We start from the raw sequence: 20,040 nt of genomic DNA on the forward strand, positions 1-20,040 counted from the left end.
GGAAACACTGAGAACAGTAAATCAAAGAGGGTTTCGCCTGTGATTCTGAAAATGGTGAGATTGATTAACTGTCTTACTGCTTGCAAAACTGTATTTACAAGCATAGATCTAAATGTTCTCTAAAGGTTAATGGTCAAGCCCTTATTAGATTTTCTATATTCTGTTTTGAAAGTCAGATTGCAAAAAGGCAACCTTGCAGCTGTTTTGCAACAGTGTTTTGGTACAGGGAGCGTTACCAAGTCTTTAAAAGGACTTCAGTGTCCAAAGAGAAGCCAAAGCAGAGTGCAAATGCCTGGGTGGTATATTCACCCAGTTTCCTTCCTATAAATCAGTGCAACAAGAAATAGTCAGTTCTATATTGGAGTGTTAAACCTCTGCACAGACTTTCAGTTCAGGTCAAGAGGTATAGGGAGGAAAACTTTCCCTAACCTTTTCTTTTGTGTTTTGTTCTACTACTGTGTGTGCTGTAAGGAATACAATGCTAGCACTTCTCAGGTTGGAGGGAGAATAGCTGCATTCCTGAGGTCTCCCCAGTTCTACTACATTTTCACTTCTATTAAAGCTGAGTTGCCAAAACATCTCGAGAGACTCCCTCTTTCTATAGTAGAGCACATTACAAAATGAGGGATAAACCCTGATAAGGTTTCTGGATGCTGTTGAAACACGATAACAGATTTGGCCATTGGCCTTCAACGTGGGTGTTTCAGAGAGTGTGGATAAAACAGGCTATCTTGAAGAAAGTGCTGTCTGTTTCCAGCCTTTTCCCCATCTTATAAATTTATGATTTACCTTTCCTTTTTGTTATTTGGAAACTCAGGGCTTGCTTTTATTTTCAAACTACTACAGCATAAGAGTATTCCCAGCATACTTATTTTTGAATTGCAGAGCACATCTACCACCAGAATCCTGTTCCTGTAGTTGAATTCTGGCTCCCTTCAAAGTTCCCGGCCAAGCTCCCGCTGACTTTGAGAGAGCAGGAATTTCATTCCTTTGATTGTTTTTCCTAATATCTGGATAAATTTTTAAGGAATTTCCAGCTGAAACTCATCACACCATGATCCTGAAGATACAAAAGCAAGTATTCCTAATGGTGTCTTGGCATTTAAGTATCAAGTTTTACTTCCTAACCAGAAAGTTATTTTTAATAACTTCTAATAACTTTCACTTAAAAATAAAAACTCATTAGGATTTTTAACTCTCACATCTGGGAATAAGAGTGACCTAGAATGCTGATGCGATGATTCATACTGTTTTAATTTTCGTAATATGGGAGACTATGGCATATAAATTTTAAATTGCACATTTCAGCTGCGCTCTAAGTAACATTTGGTACCAAATGAAATCTTCCCACTTCCTACAAGTTGAAGTGAAATATCTGTTAATTTTTTGGTACCTAATAAGTAATTCTGCTCCCCTCCCTAATCTGCATAGTGCTACAAGATGCTCTTGTGCCACAGGAAGGGCGCAGTATCATTGCCCCTGAGCAACTGGAGAGGGCAAGAGCCCAGTCTGGGGAAAGGCAGTGGAAAACCCACAGTGGGGCTGGGGAAATATAGTATTTCTTTCGTTGTCCAACTAGAAGAGGGCGCAGAAGCAAGAACACATCAAAAATGCCACAGCCAAACCCCTTACTTTCCTCTTTGGCTTTGCTGCACCTTTCTGCTGGCTGATGTGCATGGCCTAGGTGGGCCAGCCGCCCCTTCCTCAGCATGTAGAAATGCTTGGTCTTTCAGCTGTCTTGCCTTTAATGGGTATGGCTAGAGGGCAGGTCACTGAGCATTTTTTGCTTAAGGAAATGCAATTTTTAGAGAAGATGGAAGAATATGTAGTTTGACATCACCTGTGGCTACTAACCAGTAAAGCTCTCCAGGATAACTAACTCATACATTCAATAACAGACCTTAAGTCTGTTGCAAAATGTGTCCACCTTTCATAGATTAAAAGCCAAGAAAATAAAACACATGGTGTGTCATTTCCCTACATCCGTGTGTTCAGCATGTTTCTGTAAATGACCTCATTTTCAGCAGCTTCTCCCCCAGACCAGATGTTACATGGGTTGGAAACAACAGTCAAAGATGCAGTTACTGTTCTGCATGGTCTCTGACTTCCAGCCAAGCACAAGCCACACATCCCAGATACCATCTACTCGTCATCTCTAACAACCACTCCCAAAATGCAGGCAAGTGGCCCTAGTCAGTCTCTGCTGGACTGACTCCATGCCTGGTCCACATGCCTGATCCGTGCTGTCCTCTCCCCATGCAGCTCAATCCTTCCCAGGATGATCAGAGGGCTGGAGAACCCTGTAAAGACAGGCTGAGACAGTTGGGCTTGTTCAGCCTGGAGAAGAGAAGGCTCCGGGGAGACCTTCTAGTACCTAAAAGGGGTCTACAAGAAAACTGGAGAGAGACTTTTAGAAGGGCAGGTAGTGATAGGACAAGGGGGAATGGTTTTAAACTGAAAGAAAGCAGATTTAGATTAAATATTAGGAAGTTCTTCCCTGTGAGGGTGGTGAGGCCCTGGCACAGTTTGCCCAGAGAAGCTGTGGCTGCCCCATCCCTGGCAGTGTTCAAGGCCAGGTTGGATGGGGCTTGGAGCAACCTGGTCAAGTGGGAGGTGTCCCTGCCCATGGCAGGGGGTTGGAACTGGATGATCTTGAAGGTCCCATCCAACCCAAAGCAGTCTACGATTCTATGACCCAGGAAGGCTCTTGCGGATTGTGTGGCAGGACTGCTCCTGCCAACTCATGCTGGCCCATCTCCCCAGAACACACTGACTGCGGGGCTGGCTGGAGGCAGCGGTCATCTCATGAGTTACACAGGCAGAGGCTGTGTCTGAAAACTGAAGAGTGGTTTGCAAGCTGTGCAAGCAAGCTCTCTTGGGTCTGTAAGACAAGGGGCTTCCCTTTCACGCTGGTGGCACAAATAAGTCCTTTGGTGTTTCATCCCCTTGTGAGAGGGAAAGTCAGGGCACTTGAAAGTGAGCCAGGTCTTAAAGTGGAATGTGGAGGAATATACTTCAGTGTTTACCTGAACTGTGGAAGCCTCGTAACCACCAGAAAAATGCCCATATGAAGCACGAGAGCATATCATACCCTCCTCAGTATTACCCTAACAAAACTGTAGCCTGAAGCTTGAAATCACCTCCACTGTCTGGCTTTCACTTACCTGGGTGACCTGAGGCGTGAAGCATTTGTTGGCCCTTTATTTGCTTGTGCAGCTCTAATTATTAAAGGAAAAAACACAGGAGAGAACTTATGCTGCAACAGCAGTCTTCGGCTAACCCCTTACAGACTTTACAGAGCTTTGAGCTACTAATTGTCCAAGTGATCTCATTAAAGAACTAAAGATAGCTGTGTGGACTAAACTGCCATAATTTCAGGGGAAAGAATTCAAACCCAGTGAGGCTGTGCAAACACTGATGAGCAAATGAGCCTCTGCTCATATTTGCTACATAGACCCTTAGCTGTTCTCTTCCCCAACTAATTGCTTTGTCCCAGTATAGGAGTATTTCATTCTCTCCTGTCAATAATTTTTGAAGCTCAATAAAGCAGGGTTCTTTCAAAGTGCTAAAGGGATTCTGGCAAGCATCACTGTGGTTTTAGCCTTTATACTTCTAAATTATCACTTGTATTTGGATTGCCCTATTTCTGAAGTGGAAATTACCAAATGGATCATACAGTATTGCTTTTTACTTTCTCAAAATTACTATTATCTAGAATAAATGATAATGGCCACATACACCAAACTGAGGCAACTCAAAGCTACAACTTTTCTTACAGTTCTTGCTGTGTGCCTGCAGGTTGTTACTTGCTTTGTGCTACCTTTTTTTTCTTTTCTTCTTCCTAAAAGAATAGGTGTCATCTAAAAACCTTGATGTTCACCCCATCCTTTTTCAGACAGCTTTCTTCTTACCTTCCCAAACACCTGCAACATCATTTTCTGTGCTTTTCTGAACTTTGCACATGTCAATTGTAATCCTCTCTAATCCATCCTCTAGTGAGCGCAGAACTCATTTGCCAGACCTCTCTTTGCAGTTATAATCTTTGAGGCTTTTAGTCATCATTTCCTGCAGTGATGATTTCAAGTTTCCTCTTTTCTTTCACCTTTGTGATTATTAGGGCCTCATCTTTCTAGGCACTTTCCAACCTTGTCATTCCACTCTTACTAATATGAAATTTCATAAATCATGTGTCAGGCCTTTAGTTACCATGTCCTTTTTCATTCATTCATTCATTATAATACTGCATTACCAATTATTTTATCTCATTATCTGCACTTTTTTAAACATTAGTAAAAACTAGATGCCAAGTGTATCTGTAAATTAGCTTAGCAGCAGTAATCAATGCAGGCTTAGAGAGCACCCTACTGGTGTCATTGTAGAAATGCAGCCGTGGAAACATCTGCACACACAGGTAACATTAAACTAGTGGCATTTTAAACAATGATGTCAATAGTATCTGTGATTAAGAGTTAGTGACTACCACGTTTAGTAGCTAAGGTAGTAATAGTGATGCAAGTGTCAACTGTTGGATAATATCTGTTTACACTTAGATTCATGGAAAATCTGCAAACAGAAGTCCAAGAAATGGAATTCATACAGTTTTCAAAGGGTTTGAACGTCATGAGAAAAGAAGACTTTGCAGAATGGTTACTCTACTTCACTGATGAGGAAAACAATGAAGTTTACTGGCAGAATGTGAAAGAGAGAATTGAGGCAGGAGAGGTTGGTACATAAAACATGCTTTGTTTTGCTTTCTCCTTTGTTTGTACAGGTTTTCATTTGAATGTGAGTATCTAATAATGTAACTAGTTTCCAAGAGAATTTTTGCAGCCCTTGAATTTTATGCACATAAGAATAATGATAATTTGCCAACTGAGAAATACAAATATTGACAATGAGTAGGTAATCACACCCAAACACTAGGTCCCATCAGATTTGATGCAATAGATTTACTGGGGTTTGAATGTGTTATTCATTATATATTATCTGAATTCTGTGATACTCTAGAATATCAGTTTGGAAGAATTCAAGACTTTTTGCAAGTTCACAAACAACCTGGAAGACTTTTCTATTGCCATGCAGATGTTTATTGTAGCCAATCGTCCTGTTAAACGGGGTAAGTGCTGCACACCTCTTGTATGTTTTCTTAAAAAGAAAAATGCATTTTTGTTGTGGAATTAATATAAAGAAGTTATACCAAAGTATCTCAAAGTAGCACTGTGAAGTCCAAAATTACTATGCTGTTCTTTATTCTGAATTCATTCTATTTAATGAATACAGCTATAATATAAAGTTCCCAAAATGTTTTGATTTGTAAGTTCTAATGCGCCATCATATGCCGGACCGCTCTCAGCAGACTAAACCATAGAATCATAGAATGGTTTGGGTTAGAAGAGACTTTTAAAGATTATCTACTCCAAACCCCCTGCCATGGGCAGGGACATCTTCCACTGGACCAGGTTGTTCAAAGCCCCGTCCAACCTGGCCTTGAACACTGCCAGGGATGGGGCATCCACAGCTTCTCTGGGTAACGTGTGCCAGTGTCTCACCACCCTCAGCAAAAAAATTTCTTCCTTACATCTAGTCTAAATCTACTCTCTTTCAGTTTGAAACAATTTTGCCTTGTCCTGTCACTATAGTCCTTGGTAAAAAGGACTCTCTCTCCACCTTTTGTTATAAACCCCTTTAATATATTGAACGGCTGCTCTAAGGTCTCCCCATAGCCTTCTCTTCTCCAGGCTGAACAAGGCCAACTCTCTCAGCCTGTCTCCGGAGCAGAGGTGCTCCAGCCCTCTGATTGTCTTTGTGGCCTCCTCTGGACTCACTCGAGCAGGTCCATGTCCCTCTTACGTTGTTGGCCCCAGAACTGAATGCAGGACTGCAGGTGGGGTCTCATGAGAGCAGAATCACCTCCTTTGACCCGCTGGTCACACGCTCCTTTGAATGCAGCCCAGGATACAGTCAGCTTCCTGGGCTGCAAGTGCACACTGCCAGCTCTTACCCAATTTTTCATCCACCAGTATTCCCAATTCATTCTCCACAGAGCTGCTCTCAGTCCAATCTAAATTCTAGATTAGGGAGGGTTTATTGAAACAATACGTGTTTTAGTAGCAGTTCGTGATAACAAAGCTTTTTCCTCATAGTAAAACTAGTTTTCCAAGGAAACTAAACAACAGCAATCTCTTCTTTTGCAGGGTCTGTAGCATCTTGCTATATTTATTCCTCCATACTGCCTTCTCCATGTGCTTAGGTAGTGTTATTCAATCATGGCTATGGAAAACAAACAACATAGTAAAGTGGTTTTTAAAATAAAGATTTGGAGGAGGAAAGTTGTTTCCTTTCATATAGTAGATATAGGAGCAATGCAACAAACGTTTCATGGACATACAAATGCTTTTTTGTTATAATCCTGAGTTTTCTAGCAAGAATTATCACTCTTACTGTTGCTTGAGTAGTGCATTTTGGAAGTTTATTGTACAATTAATAGTGTTCTGAAAGATGAAGCAAGCTCAAGAATGCATGAACTGAGGCCTCATAATAGTTTACTAGTTCACACATCCGAAATTCTCCAGTTAGGATACCCATGAGACATTGTAAATTGTACAGAATTCTGCTATTTATGTGCTTTCCAATTCTTTTACAAGTTCACAGTCACCTATGATGTAATATTATGTCTTTACTAGCTGAGTTCAAGAGAGCAGTGAAGGTGGCAACAGGACAGGAGCTCTCAGATAATGTGTTGGATACCATCTTCAAGATTTTTGATCTAGATGGAGATGACTGCCTCAGCCACAGCGAGTTTCTCGGAGTCCTGAGGAACCGAATTCATCGAGGTTTGAGGGTAACAAGCTGACATCATTGTTTTTAAATACTACAGTTGATTGCTACAACTACCTTCATGCTTGCAGAAACACAAGTAGAGATAGTGAATAGAAAGAAGTTATATTTTAAACTGAATATTCCTTCCTGCTTACTCTGGGAGGAGTGCTGCCACCAAGAACTTGTTATTATGCATGTGAACTATGGAGGCAGCAGCACTGCATGACATATTATATTTACACAGTCTGTGAATCAGAGTCGTTTCTGTGTAAATGCTAAACAGACTTTAAATTTATTAACAGGTACCACAGCAGCAAGGCATTCAAGGTTACTGGAAGTGTGTGAAAAGAGAAAGCATTAAAGGAGCCAAAGAAGTGTGGAAGCAAATTGGGAAAAGTCCTTTCTAAAGCAGTTGGTTGTTCTTTTGCTATGAATGTTGTCATGTAGGGGAATTTGTCCTGTTAACAGAACAGCTGAATCAAAAATATTTTTTTTTCCCAAATTTAAACTTTAATTAGCCCAGTTTCTAACGCAGTAATTTTATATCATTCTAGTGCAACCAGTTTGGTTTACAGAACTCTTATCACTGTTCACCTCCATGTGGAAGTACTCTTGTTGTAGGAAATAGTGTTGTTTACTCCTCTGTGGAGTCTGACTCTGCGCTGTAGCATACAGGATATGCAGGATTTAATAGAGGCCACTGGCAGGAACGTCACAGCAATATCATCTCCTGTTGGAAGAGTGGACGTCATCTCAGTTAGCAATTAACACAGCAGTTCTCTTTCTCTGGCAAGGACAGAGATCCAAAAGGTAAAATCACTTGCTCAATCCATGCAAATCAAGTTATGCTAAATCAAAAAGGGAAATTCACATGGTTTGTGCCCTCATTACTGTGAACTGCTCATGTGCTAGTGGATGATTCCACCAGATCCTGTCTGATTTGTCTACCTTCATGATGATAATATTAAACTGGAAATACAAGACTGTTGATACAGGCTTTGAAAGTTGTACATTGATCTATGAACATGCATTGGGTCTCTCAGATCTTTTCAACAAGTAGTGTAAATGAGAAGCAAAAATCCCCATTCTATCATGAATAGCAGTAGCTACAATTTGAGTCATAACTTTTGCTTTAATTGTATTGCAGAGGGTGAATGTGTAACAAATAGTTGCTTTATCTTCCTAAAGGTTGTGACAGGGAACGCTGCAGTATCTCAGGAGTTCAAGGTTCTAATAAGCAAGAGTTGGGGGAGTAAGCTGTCCAGTGAAAAAGTAAATACAAATGTTTATTACTCCAAAATGCAAAGTTAGACGTAAGATCTTAAACAGTAAAACAAGGAACAGATCAAAATTAATATGTAGTAATTAAAGATTAACATTTTTTAGCTATGCATTCTATGCATAAAATCATAGAATATCAGGTTGGAAGGTACCTCAAGGATCATCTGGTCCAACCTTTCTTGGCAAAGCATGACCTAGACTGGATGTGCCAGCACCCTGTCCAGCTGAATCTTAAAAGTGTCCAGTGTTGGGGAAACCTTCACTTCCTGGGGAGATTATTCCAATGGCTGTTGCATATATGTGTACACAGGTATGCATGTTACATGTTTTTAATTTCTTACAACCTTAGGAGCCAGTAGCCCCAGGTCCAGATCAGTCTTCCTAGTTGGCCACTATATACAGGAGACAGACATATCTGTAAAGCTGTCAAGGTTCTTCCTCTGTCCTTCTCTCAGCTGTCTAACTTGTCTTGGCTGGGGTGAAAGCTTAACCTTTCAAGACAGGTTTGTGATAACAGACTCAAAAGATGGACTAGGGAAATGTCTCAAGAAAAACAAGTAAAAAATCTCACCACTCTGGGAAGTATCCATCCCTTTTAAGCATGACAGTAGCTATGTTACCCTCAAAGCTCAACAGGAGGTGTTTTGTTGTAATTTCTTTGGGTTTTGGTGGGGGAAGTCTTCAGAAGAGGTGAGCAGCCCTCACTCGAAGGAAGGACAGGAGAGGCTGTATTAGGAAGCCATAAAGATCCCACCTAAAGAGTACCGAGATCAGAGAATGTATTTGGTATGTCGGTAGCTGTCGGGCAGGCTTGTGCTGAGGAGGAGTCCTACCGCCCGAGCCTCGGTGTGGTGGTCTCTCATAGGGAAATAGAGTGAGAAGCTGGCAAAGCAGCTCTTCCCTCCACAGCCTTCACTTGGAGCTTTAATTTAAATTGTGTTAAAGAAAAAATGCTTGTATTCTTGTCATCTGTCAGTGTCACCCACCAGAACGAGAGCATGCCTATGTGGGCATCCTGAGACTGTCCAGAAGATCAGGCACCAGTGACCACCCTCCAGGAAACAATCCAAATTAAATACAATGCAGTCAACACCCCAGCCTCCCCCCTCAAACTGAACTAACTCATGCACTGCTGTGTGAGCAACAAGAAGTTAGATAGCTGTGCTTGTTTCTTCTGGTGATGGGAGCTGTGACTGAGAGATACCCAATGGGAGCAAGGGTGGAGCAGCAGGACTGGCACCAAAGTATTGATGCTTTGCATCACCAAATAATAAAAATGGATGTTTTGGCAAATCATTTTTACTTTGGAATGGAGATTAATCTTCAACATTTTCTTCTGTGTAATGTTAATAGGTTTATCATGTTCTTTATTGCCTTTGTGCTTTCTTTTCTTTACTAATTACTTGCTTATTACAAGCTGTTTGGTTTTCTTCTGGAAAAATGAATTCATTTAGCTTTTGTGTATCAAGAAGTTTAATTCCTCATTGCTCATTTGTATCTGGGTTCGTGCAATCAGCAATATCTGCTTTGAGCAGCAAGTTACTAGAAGTGGGATTTTCAAGTTTTACTTTTTAGCAAAAGCTTTGGTGTCAAGTTCAGAGGAAAAAGCAAACAGATATGCTTATTTTTAAATTAACTTTGTGTCTATAGTAAAAAAAAAATAAAATAAATTATTGATTGGGAATAAAATAGAGTTAAAAATCATTTTCAGAAGGAGTTATCCTGAAAGTACAGTCAGGTAGGAGCTCCTTTGAAGGCCAGGAAAGACTTGTCCATTAGGCTTGAAGAATCACACCCTGTGTTGAATTTATAGTCTATTTTTATTTGTTTTAACTGAAAGGCTTTACAAAACAGTCTTAAAATAATTTCTCATATTTAATATCTTAGATTAAAAGAGCTGTTTACCTAAGTGTTTAGATGGACCTTGTCTTCTAAGGAATCCATCGCAGTTTTAGCATTTGATGTTTTAGTTCCTTTTAGTAACTATATGGTATTTGCAACATGTCTGTGAGCATTATTCAACACAATTTAGTTAAAAGTTTATGCCAGCTGCCAATCTATCAGTTAAACATATCAATTATTACTTTTTTACTGTTAGGAACTCTTCCTCTGAACTGAAATATATAGAAAAACTAAATATTTTTTTTTTAAATCTCCAATGTTGCATCTGAATGTTATGTGAAATAAAGATGAATCCAGTGCACATTGCACAAGTCTCAAAAATTGATTTGTCATATTTCAAAGGATATACAAGGGTAAGTACAAGTCATTTACAGCATATAACTCATTTACAGCATTTTAGTTGTACCCCCATAACAAGACTTGACATATTCTTTCAGTTTGTTTAGTTTAAGGTAATTGTTTACAAACATCTATTTTCAATTTCTCAAAGAAGCAAAGGCAGAAATGCAGTGTGATATACTAGGAGAAACTCACTGGTTGTTTCTAGAAATTGATTTTGGTGTCTCAGTTTATGCAGGCCTCTTTCTAAAAGCAAAACTCCCTTTGGAGTGAAACCATGTTGGCAGGTTTTAACAAAATATGACATTTTTCATATTTAATATTTAATATTATTTAACAAAATGAGGAGTACATATTCTGCATATAAGAACCGAAAAAGAAAAGTTTTGTCACGATGTTACATGGCTGCGTCAAAGCAAATCTCTGATTTCCCCCATCCTCTCCAGTGTATCATCCTCTCAGGGTTCAGACAGGTTGCCACTGATCATGCCTGGAAACATGCCAGCACCTGAACTCAGATGTCACCAGGATGTGCTGGCTTGGCTGCTGAACCAGGTATTATTAAAAGTGTGAACAATACATTCATTCCTAATTTCAGGCTTTCCATGGAGGATACATAAGGTTTTTACAATTTTAGGAATTATAGATGTTTTGTCTCTGGACTCCGGGGTGTCTCAGAGCTGAAGGAATTTTGAGTGTCGATATCAGGTCTTGGCTCTGAAGAGTTAGATCACACTTGAGTTACTAGAGAGCAGAGGTGAGACAGTAAGATAAACAAGCCAGGCCATGGATTGCAGTTTCATGGTATTTCATGTGTCCAGCACGTATAACAAAAAAGGATCACTGCCCAATACAGGGCTAGAATGGGAACAAACCCAGGTATTTAGAGGAAGTATTTAAAGTCAGGCATATTGACCACACTTGACTTAAGCATAGAAATGGATCAATAAATGTACATTGGAACTTAAAAATGTAGCTTTCTTCTCATGCAGGAGTCTTCATGGGAGAGTGCAAGCATGTGTCATGGCTTCAGATTTAATCTTTCCTATAAAAAGGGGGCCTACAAGAAATCTGGAGAGGGACTTTTTACAAGGCAGGTAGTGACAGGACAAGGGGCAATGGCTTTAAGCTGACAGAGGGTAAACTTAGATTAGATATTAGGAAGAGTTGTTTACTGTGATGGTGGTGAGACACTGGCACAGGTTGCCCAGAGAAGTTGTGGCTGCCCCATCCCTGGCAGTGTTCAAAGCCAGGCTGGACAGGGCTTTGAGCAATGTGGTCTAGTGGAAGGTGTCTCTGCCCATGGCAGGGGGTTGGAACTGGATGATCTTTAAGGTTCCTTCCAACCCAAACCATTCTATGATTCTGTGATAAAGGAGTCACAGCTGGGTCATGAAACTACACTGATGCCGAAAAAGTCTTCAGTTCTTCTGAACAGAAAATACTTGTCCAAATGATGTTGTGGTCATTAGTGAGATCCAGGTTGACCAAGCAACAGCTCCTGTCATGCAGCAGATCACAAGGGGAACACAAAGATGAAAGTGGTGGATGTAGACACACACTGTTGGCCCCCATCTGTCCACAGAAACTCCTCCTAGAGAAAGTGAAGATGTCACCCAAGAGGAAGTGGAAAGCCCTTGTCAGGACAGGAAACCTGAGAGGCTTGAGCACGCACAAAGTTAATTGGCAAACAAGTGCATGTCTCTCCACTCCTGCTGTTTGAATGTTTCCTGTTGGCTTTGTTGATTAAACAATTCCTAGATGGTTCAATAATATAAAACTTATGCAACATATGCAGAGACAGATTTCCCATTAGCCTGGTATTGGCTTAGTTAATAATGTTTTCAGTTCATTAACCAGCGTGCCCCAGTGCAGAGCTCTGCTCGCCATCCTCGGGAGCCGCACTGCTGCTCCTGCACGCCGGCCTCCGCAGGGACCTACTTAACAGTGCACCCACCTATGTGGCTTTGGAAAGAACACCTCATGCCCTGAAAAGCAACAAGCCACGTTTTTCCACACCTGCGTACCCAACATTGTCTCTTCCTCTTCTGCCCCAGGCTGCCTTTCCATGCCGACCAGGTCTGGAAGTAACATGGCAGTGACAGGCTGTGGGAGCACCGATGCTGCGCCTTGCAAAACCTTAGGTTTGCATTTGCCCCTCTTCAGACACACAGATTTGAAAGGCTGGGAGGAGGGGTATTCTGAGTTCATGCAGAGAAACGTGTGGGGTTTTTCTCATGGGGTTTCAGACACCAGCTGGCTGCTCTGAAACATCCTCTGGAGGACCTAGCCTTTTTCCATCAACTGCAAAGGGCACACAGAAGATGACTAAACTTGTGCTTTGTGAATGCCACCTTTCTTCATCATCTTTCATGGCCCCTGAGTACAGGTACTTGCATTTGGACATTTTTTGTTAATTAAGTCTCTCAATTAGCTTCTTAAAAACCTTTATGAGTTTGGACCTAAAGGAAGTAGGTTCTGAAATGAGAACCATCCAACAAGCAATTTCCTGGAGAAAAGTATCGCAGGGGTGTTTTACTGCACCAGTGTATGCCTCGGGTCCACTGCTCTAGGGGAAACCTGCAGTTTTAATATTGTCCCCCAGAGAAACTAGTAGCTCTAAATCATTCCCAAGAAAACCACTTGTTTTCAAGACTTGTCAATAAACTGGTTTAAGATTCTCTTCCTTTTGTCAGGATACAGATTTTTTTTTTTTTTTTTTTTGTAATTATGTGACATCTTACTGTGTTTTAATCTACTTTGAAATTGATACTGTCAGAATGAGCGAACATTACTAAAAACATTGTGTGCACCTCTTACTGAACAGAAGGTAAATCCTAGAGCAACGGTAGCTGAGTCACAGGACAGATGATTATATTCACTGGTGAAAAGGAAGGATACCAAAATGGGATGCTTTGCCACTAATCTTTAGAAGAAGGGATTTGAAAAGAAAAGGAGACTAATTAAATGCTAGGTTCTAAAGCTAAAAGAAACAAAGCTCTTTAAAATGCTGTTAGAAGAAATGATAATTGAGGAGACATGAATGTGACTGAGCAAAAGGACACTAGGAAAGCAAGGAATAAATCCAAATTAAATTTTTCAAGATGCTGTTTGAGCAAAAGTGCGTCTTCACGATTTAGAAATTTGACCCAATGCAGACAAGGGCAAATGATCACTCACAGTTGGTGTGTACAAGATTACATGAGCCATACTGGGATGTGAAGAGCAAATACTTACACAATCTCAGTTGGTTTTATGCATAGATGAGAAACATGAAACCTCAAAAAAACCTGATCTATAGAATCATAGAATCATAGAATCGTAAGGGTTGGAAAGGACCTTAAGATCATTTAGTTCCAACCCCCCTGCCATGGGCAGGGACACCTTGCCCTAAACCACGTGGCTTAAGGCTCTGTCCAACCTGGCCTTGAACACCGCCAGGGATGGAGCATCCACAACCTCCCTGGGCAACCCATTCCAGTGCTTCACCACCCTCACTGTAAAGAACTTCTTCCTTATATCTAATCTAAACTTCCCCTGTTTAAGTTGAACCCATTACCCCTTGTCCTACCACTACAGTCCCTAAGGAAGAGTCCCTTCCCAGCATCCTTGTAGACCCCCTTCAGATACTGGAAGGCTGCTATGAGGTCTCCATGCAGCCTTCTCTTCTCCAGGCTGAACAGCCCCAACTCTCTCAGCCTGTCTTCATATGGGAGGTGCTCCAGCCCTCTTATCATCCTCGTGGCCCTCCTCTGGACTCGCTCCAACAGCGCCATGTCCTTTTTATGTTGAGGACACCAGAACTGTACGCAGTACTCCAAGTGAGGTCTCACGATCTGATAAGATTCCTAATGAGACAAATTATCCTTTTGGATCAGTCTCCATTTAAGAGGCTGTTGGGATGCTTCTGCCTGGGGATTGCATGTTCCTGGAATTGAAGATGAGCTACTCTGAGGGGAGAAAAAAACAGAAACAAAATGGAGATTGAATTGTTGTACATGATGAGGTCTAAATAGTACAGAAAAATTGGAGTGTTTGTGGTGTCTTGCTCTAAGGCACCTTTTCCAAATGTTGGTAGCTGTATTTCTAATTGGGGGCGGGGGGAAGTTTAAAAGGATGACACAGTAATGTACAGTGCATTAAATTTTGCCATCTGTTCCTGCCAACCTGCACAAAGTATTTATTGCAAATAGACCAACAAACATCTGAAAGAGTGTGCAACAGACCCTAACCAGCACCGAGGCTGCAAGCAGAAATGTTTCACTTCTCTCATGCAGTGCTTTCTGTGGCTAGAGCAGGTGGGCAGCCAGAAATGGAGATGTAAATGTGAAAATGGACAGGGGACACCTTTTTTTTTCCCCACTATTTGACAGTTATGGGATCAGATAGATGAGAGTGAGGTGAGCAGCCTTTCCCATGACACAGCATCCTCAGCTGCTGTTCAGCCTCCCAGCGTCTGCTCCAAATGTGGTCATTTGTCCCTCCCCACATCTAAGGCAGCAGTTTGCATGAGCTGCAGTGCAGCCAGTTGAAGCCAAACAGGCACTCAGTGATTTCTAGCAGAGGTTCCTTCTATCCTGCTTGGCTTCTATTCAAGGAGCTGGTTTCTTCTCAAGAGATCCTTGCAGAGACATCCCAGATGGCTTTGAGAAGTGGAAGATGTTAGTTCCTGCCAGCTGTGCCAAGGGGCTCCTTGTGTAGAGTAACATCTCAGTGGGGGGCACTACGTGGGATGAATAATCCCTCTCTGCAACCTCACAACCTTGTTTAATTCAGTTTCACTTCGGTTCTGATCAGTATAGACACATTCCACAGAAATGTTACTGGACAATAGTTGGTCAAATTCCATTAATCCTGTCCTAGGTTTATGCAGCTGTCACAGGCTTCCTGTCCTGCCCGAGGCATGTCTGAACAGAAATACTGGCCATGTCATGGCTTCCAGCTTTGCTGGTGTCAGGCTCCTTCCAAACCACGTGCCACTGCAGCTCAGTACTCTCATGTGCTAAAAGGGGGTCGTGTCAATACACACGTGGCCCTGCTGATACCCCCATGGGTGAAGCTGGAGCCAGCATCAGCAATGAAGCTGGCGAAGGGTCTGGAGCACAAGTCTTAAGAGGAGCGGCTGAGGGAACCGGGCGAGTTTAGTCTGGAGAAGAGAAGGCTCAGGGGGGACCTTATCGCTCCCTACAGCTACCTGAAAGGAGGATGGAGCAAGGAGGCAGCTGGTCTCTTCTCCCAGGTAACAAGTGATAGGACAAGAGGTAATGGACTCAAGCTGCGCCAGGAGAGGTTTAGATTGGATATTGGGAAAAATTTCTTCACTGAGAGGGTGGTCAGGCATTGGAAGAGGCTGCTAAGGGCAGTGGTGGAGTCACTGTCCCTGGAAGTGTTCAAAAAACATGTAGATGAGGCCCTCAGTGACATGGTTTAGTGGTGGACTTGGCAGTGCTGGGGAACGGTTGGACTTGATGATCTTAAAGGTCTTTTCCAACCTAGTTGATTCTATGATTCTGTTCTAAGGAAGACTGGGATAAGGAGGGTCATGTTGGATCACCTCACATTTTCCCTAGCACGGCGAATCATTTGCTTGTTTAGCATCATGGCTCTGCTGCTTAGTCTTCATGTTAGGAATTGTGCTTATCGTGAAGGGTCATATGATTTTGTTAGGAAAGCTGATGGGAGCAGTGACGAGAGGAGGCCAGTACACAGCAACAGCCAGCCCCACACAGCACATCCTTGGTAAAAAACTTTACTTCCCAGGTCCAGCTCCCTTCCCTTTAGATTGCGAGTATAATGTTTATTCACTGAATACTAAGAAACTAACACAGCAATTAAATTATTAACAACACACACAACTACAAAACTAAATATAATTCTTAAAACTTGCAGATTACACCCAATGATACTGCATTACAACCTTACCCCCCATTGTATCCCCACTGCTCAGGATCAGGGTGCAAGCCTACCCCTCCTCAGTCCACCCTCCCACACCAAGTAGTTTGGGCAGGGAGCTGATGGGGAGTCCAGCAGGACCACCCTCCTGACACAGGACTCTGCTGTATTGCCCATGAGAAAGGAATTAACTCCTTACAGGCATCTAACCACTGTTTCACTGTTTCAGTTGCCAGCAGTTGTGTTTGGTACAATAAATAGCCAGAGATACTGTTCAGTTGAACACCTTGGAGATATTTTCTGTTAGACCACCTCAGAGGTGTTTTCTGTTGGTCTGGCAGTCCCTTTTGCCATATGCCACTTCTGGCTATCCCAGGTGGTTTTCGTTGTCACTGCATCAGATAACCATCCCAAGTTTGTTACTGAATTATTTTGTATGGGATTCAAAATTCACTTTCCCATCCCCATCTTCCTGAGTTTAGCTGAGAGGATTTAAATATCAAAATAATTTAGGATTGTTAAATGTCAGATGTGCCCATAGGTTCTACATTGTTCCATGACATCTGGCAAGCAGCCAGTATGCCAGGCAGGCAGTACAGAAGAGGCACGGTCGGTCTGAATGTGTTCCAGAATAATTAATTTCTGGCATTCTCTATTTTTGACATTCCCTATTTCATTCCATACATTACAGGATCAATATGCTCAGTGTCCCAAACTAACCTGCAGCACATGTAGGCTGATGTAACTGTGTCCCTCTAGAATCACTTTGGTTGCAAAGGTACCCCACAGAATCCATGCAACTTCTGATTCTGCCCCATATTGTGCTCAAATACAAAACCTCTAATTTATTTGTTCCATTTTTGTTCATTCCACACCTTTTTAAAGGTAAAATCAGTTACTTCTAAAAGGACTATTAACAAATACTCATTACTTGGACACCGAGCATTTAAATCTGTTCCAATTGTCTTGAGGCTAAACGTTAAAACTCCCTCGAGATCTTGAGGGAAAGCACATACCAGCAGCTGTTGCATGTTTTTACACCTTTAACAAACAGAATGAAGATTAGAGGAACTGGAATACTTTAGCAATATTCCTGATGCGCTAACCAGCACATCAGCGCAAGATTTGCCTAGTTCAAATTAAATCAAAAAGGCTCTGTCCTTGTCGGTACTTCTCTGGAGTGCCTAGTCCTCGTAACTGAGATGCTATCCATATAACCAGTCAGCCCTCCACATCTGCCAGCTCTCTGTTAGGAATGGGCCAGGCCAAGCTGTTCCATGAGCTCTCTCCCTGTCCTGTAATCCCTTTCTTTAGCAGCCGTGCATTACCACATACAATTTTTCACCCCCTTCCTTACTATCCTGATCCTGCTCCCACGTTCTAGCATCCCCCCACACTTGGAGTTGATCCCAAAGTGATCTCTATCTTTCTGCGGTCCCTGCGCACAGCTCCAAGCTCCACAGTTACTCTGTATATGTCAAGATCTGAGGCTGCTGCTTCCTTCTTCTGCTCCGATACCCAGCTGAACACACACGTACTTGACCACACACACGCTGCTGTCACTTGGCCATTTGTCTGGGCCATTAGCTGTTAGAGGCTCACGGTCTTCTCAACTCCTGATCACTACTCTCAGTATTTTTTCCATCATCTCCTCAAGCAGGCAAGGCCATAACAATTGCCCCTGCCTCCTGCCAAGGCACTGCTCTTGCCCTGCCACCCCCTTCGCCTCTTCACACTCAAATATGCGATCCCGAACTCCGACTTCTGCCCCCCCGCACCAGCCACCCCCTTTGCTGGTTTCTCCAGGCCCGCTCCTTACGGGGCACCGCTCTCCCGTGCCGCACTGCTGCTCAAGCCTTATCCCTCGCCCTGCCGGGTTTATCCTTCCAGGGGCTCGCGGCCCCGCAGGCCGCTCCGCCTCAGCCTCGGGAGGCCCCGCAGGACCCTCTTGGTGCCACCAGGTGGCGCCGGAGCCCCGCGGGAGCGAGGCCGGGGCCGGGGCAAGCTTGCCCAGCACAGCGCCCTGCGGCTCCGGAGAGACCCGGGGTTTTTGTCATGCCGCGGGCTGTGCCAGCCCCGGGATCCTACCGACAGCAGCGCTGGAGTAAGGCTAAAAATTACGACCATTAAAAACGTCCACGTTCAAGAGGACCAGCCCCGCGAAGCAGCGCCCCGGTGGTGCCTTTCAGGGTGGTCATTGGCGCTGCCCGCAGTTGTCAGGCGTTAACTGAAGTTCAGAAAACAGCACTTGATTTATTTATAAATAAACTCTGCAGCACCCAACAAGCTGTTTGAGCCCTGTAAGTGCATGGGCTCGGTGAGCAGGGGGAAGTAACACCCCGGCGGGGCCCCAGGTATGGGTGCCTGCACCCGCCCGAGCACCTTGTGACCGACACCGACCCGCCCGGAACCGCAACGGGGCAACGCTCAGGGTTTATGGCTGGAGGAGGATCCCGCCCAGACACGGCCCCGGCAGTGCAAACATCACGACCGACCCCTCCTGCGAGAGCAGGACCCGCTCTCCTCCCTCCTGACGGAGGGCACGGGGCAGCGGGACGCTGAGGCGTTTCGGCGCCCGCGGGAAGGAGGCGGTGGCAGATGCCGGGGCCGCCCCTCTCCCGCCCACTGCGGCCCGCCCAGGGCCTTCCCGCCCGCCCGCCCGGGGCCGGCTCCGCAGCGGCGGCCGTAGCTGCAGCCGCCGCCGCCGCCCGTTGCAGCGCCGGCGCCGATGCCTCCTGCTGTGGCCCGGCAGGGAAGATGGCGCCGTCCCACGTCCTCAAGTGTTGCCAGAAGGTGCTGGCCTGGGTGCCCGTGGCCTTCATCGCCCTGGTCGTGGCCTGGTCCTACTACGCCTACGTGGTGGAGCTGTGTGTGTGTGAGTGGACGGCGAGGGTCGCGGGCGCTGGGAGCTGCCAGCCGGGCGGGGAGGACACCTCGCCACCCGCCTGCTCCGGGGCCGCCTTCTCCCCTGCGCCCCGGCCGGATTTCTTTTCCCTTTGCCCGCTTCAGGCTTTCCCTCAGGCGGGCGAGAGGAGACACCCCCCCAGACCCTTAGGCGCTTCCTGCGGGGCCGGGTTTACCTGTTGTCCCCTCGCCTCGGGCGCCCTCCCCGGGGCCGCGGGTGAGCACGCTGAGAGCCCGCCCTCGGGCGTCTCATGGCGCCGGGGTCCCGGCCCGGGGTCCCCTGTGGAGAAGCGAGAGACGGGGGAAGAGAAGGCTCAGGAGGGGGCTCCGGGGCGCAGTCTGGGGACAGTCTGCTCAGGGAGCCGTGAGGGGCAGAGACCCCAGCAGGGTCCGGCAGTCCCCGCCGCAGCCCTGTGGGGTCTCTGCCCCTCATGTCTCCCCGGGAGAAGTGTTCCCTCTGTTTTTCTGTTATTAATCCGTATTCCTGATACATCAAATAACTCTTGACTACTTTACGAGTGTATTTATTCTTCCTCCCTCCCCCTTACTAATTAAGAAGCTCAGTGTCACTGAAGCGTAATGAGGCTGAAAACATCCCACTTAAGCGGGCAGGAGAAAGGATTTAGGGCTTATGGAGTTTTGTCAGGCTGCGTCAAGGCTTTCTGGACGAGGGCTCAGCGTTATGTAAATCTGGCTTGCAGGAGGTGTCAGGATAATATTTACCCTTTTCTGTCTTCAGGAGGAAACTTCAGTTCAGGAGGATGCTGGCTTTCCCCGCGGCAGGGTAAACGGAGTGGCACAGTGATGCGCATTATTTGTCAGACTTAGTTTTCCTACGCTGTTTCCAAGTTTTAACAAGGAACCCGTTACTGAGTGTTTGGCATGTTTAAGTAAGGAAGCTGA

At 44.4% G+C, this 20,040-nt stretch overlaps 2 protein-coding genes across 7 annotated transcripts in view; both read left to right on the forward strand.

The window, feature by feature from the left end:
• The window catches only part of MICU2 (mitochondrial calcium uptake 2), a 147,278-nt gene extending 136,970 nt beyond the window's left edge, over positions 1 to 10,308 (forward strand). Inside the window, exons 9-12 of the mRNA XM_030477887.1 lie at positions 4,551 to 4,722; positions 5,008 to 5,116; positions 6,684 to 6,841; positions 7,122 to 10,308. Of these exons, the coding sequence (XP_030333747.1) occupies positions 4,551 to 4,722; positions 5,008 to 5,116; positions 6,684 to 6,841; positions 7,122 to 7,226 (544 nt within the window). The 3' untranslated portion in view covers positions 7,227 to 10,308. The remainder of the gene's footprint in view (positions 1 to 4,550; positions 4,723 to 5,007; positions 5,117 to 6,683; positions 6,842 to 7,121) is intronic.
• Positions 10,309 to 18,845: 8,537 nt separating this feature from the next.
• The window catches only part of ZDHHC20 (zinc finger DHHC-type palmitoyltransferase 20), a 47,551-nt gene continuing 46,356 nt past the window's right edge, over positions 18,846 to 20,040 (forward strand). For 4 of the 6 annotated variants that reach the window (XM_030477647.2, XM_030477649.2, XM_030477652.2 and 1 more), the window contains exon 1: positions 18,846 to 19,108. In XM_030477647.2, coding sequence (XP_030333507.1) covers positions 18,991 to 19,108 — 118 coding nt within the window. In that variant the 5' untranslated portion in view covers positions 18,846 to 18,990. The remainder of the gene's footprint in view (positions 19,109 to 20,040) is intronic. The other 2 variants (XM_030477650.1, XM_030477648.1) reach the window with 2 other exon arrangements.

Source organism: Strigops habroptila, chromosome 2 (genome assembly GCF_004027225.2).
Source record: "Strigops habroptila isolate Jane chromosome 2, bStrHab1.2.pri, whole genome shotgun sequence".
In the NCBI taxonomy this organism is placed as follows: Eukaryota; Metazoa; Chordata; class Aves; order Psittaciformes; family Psittacidae; genus Strigops; species Strigops habroptila.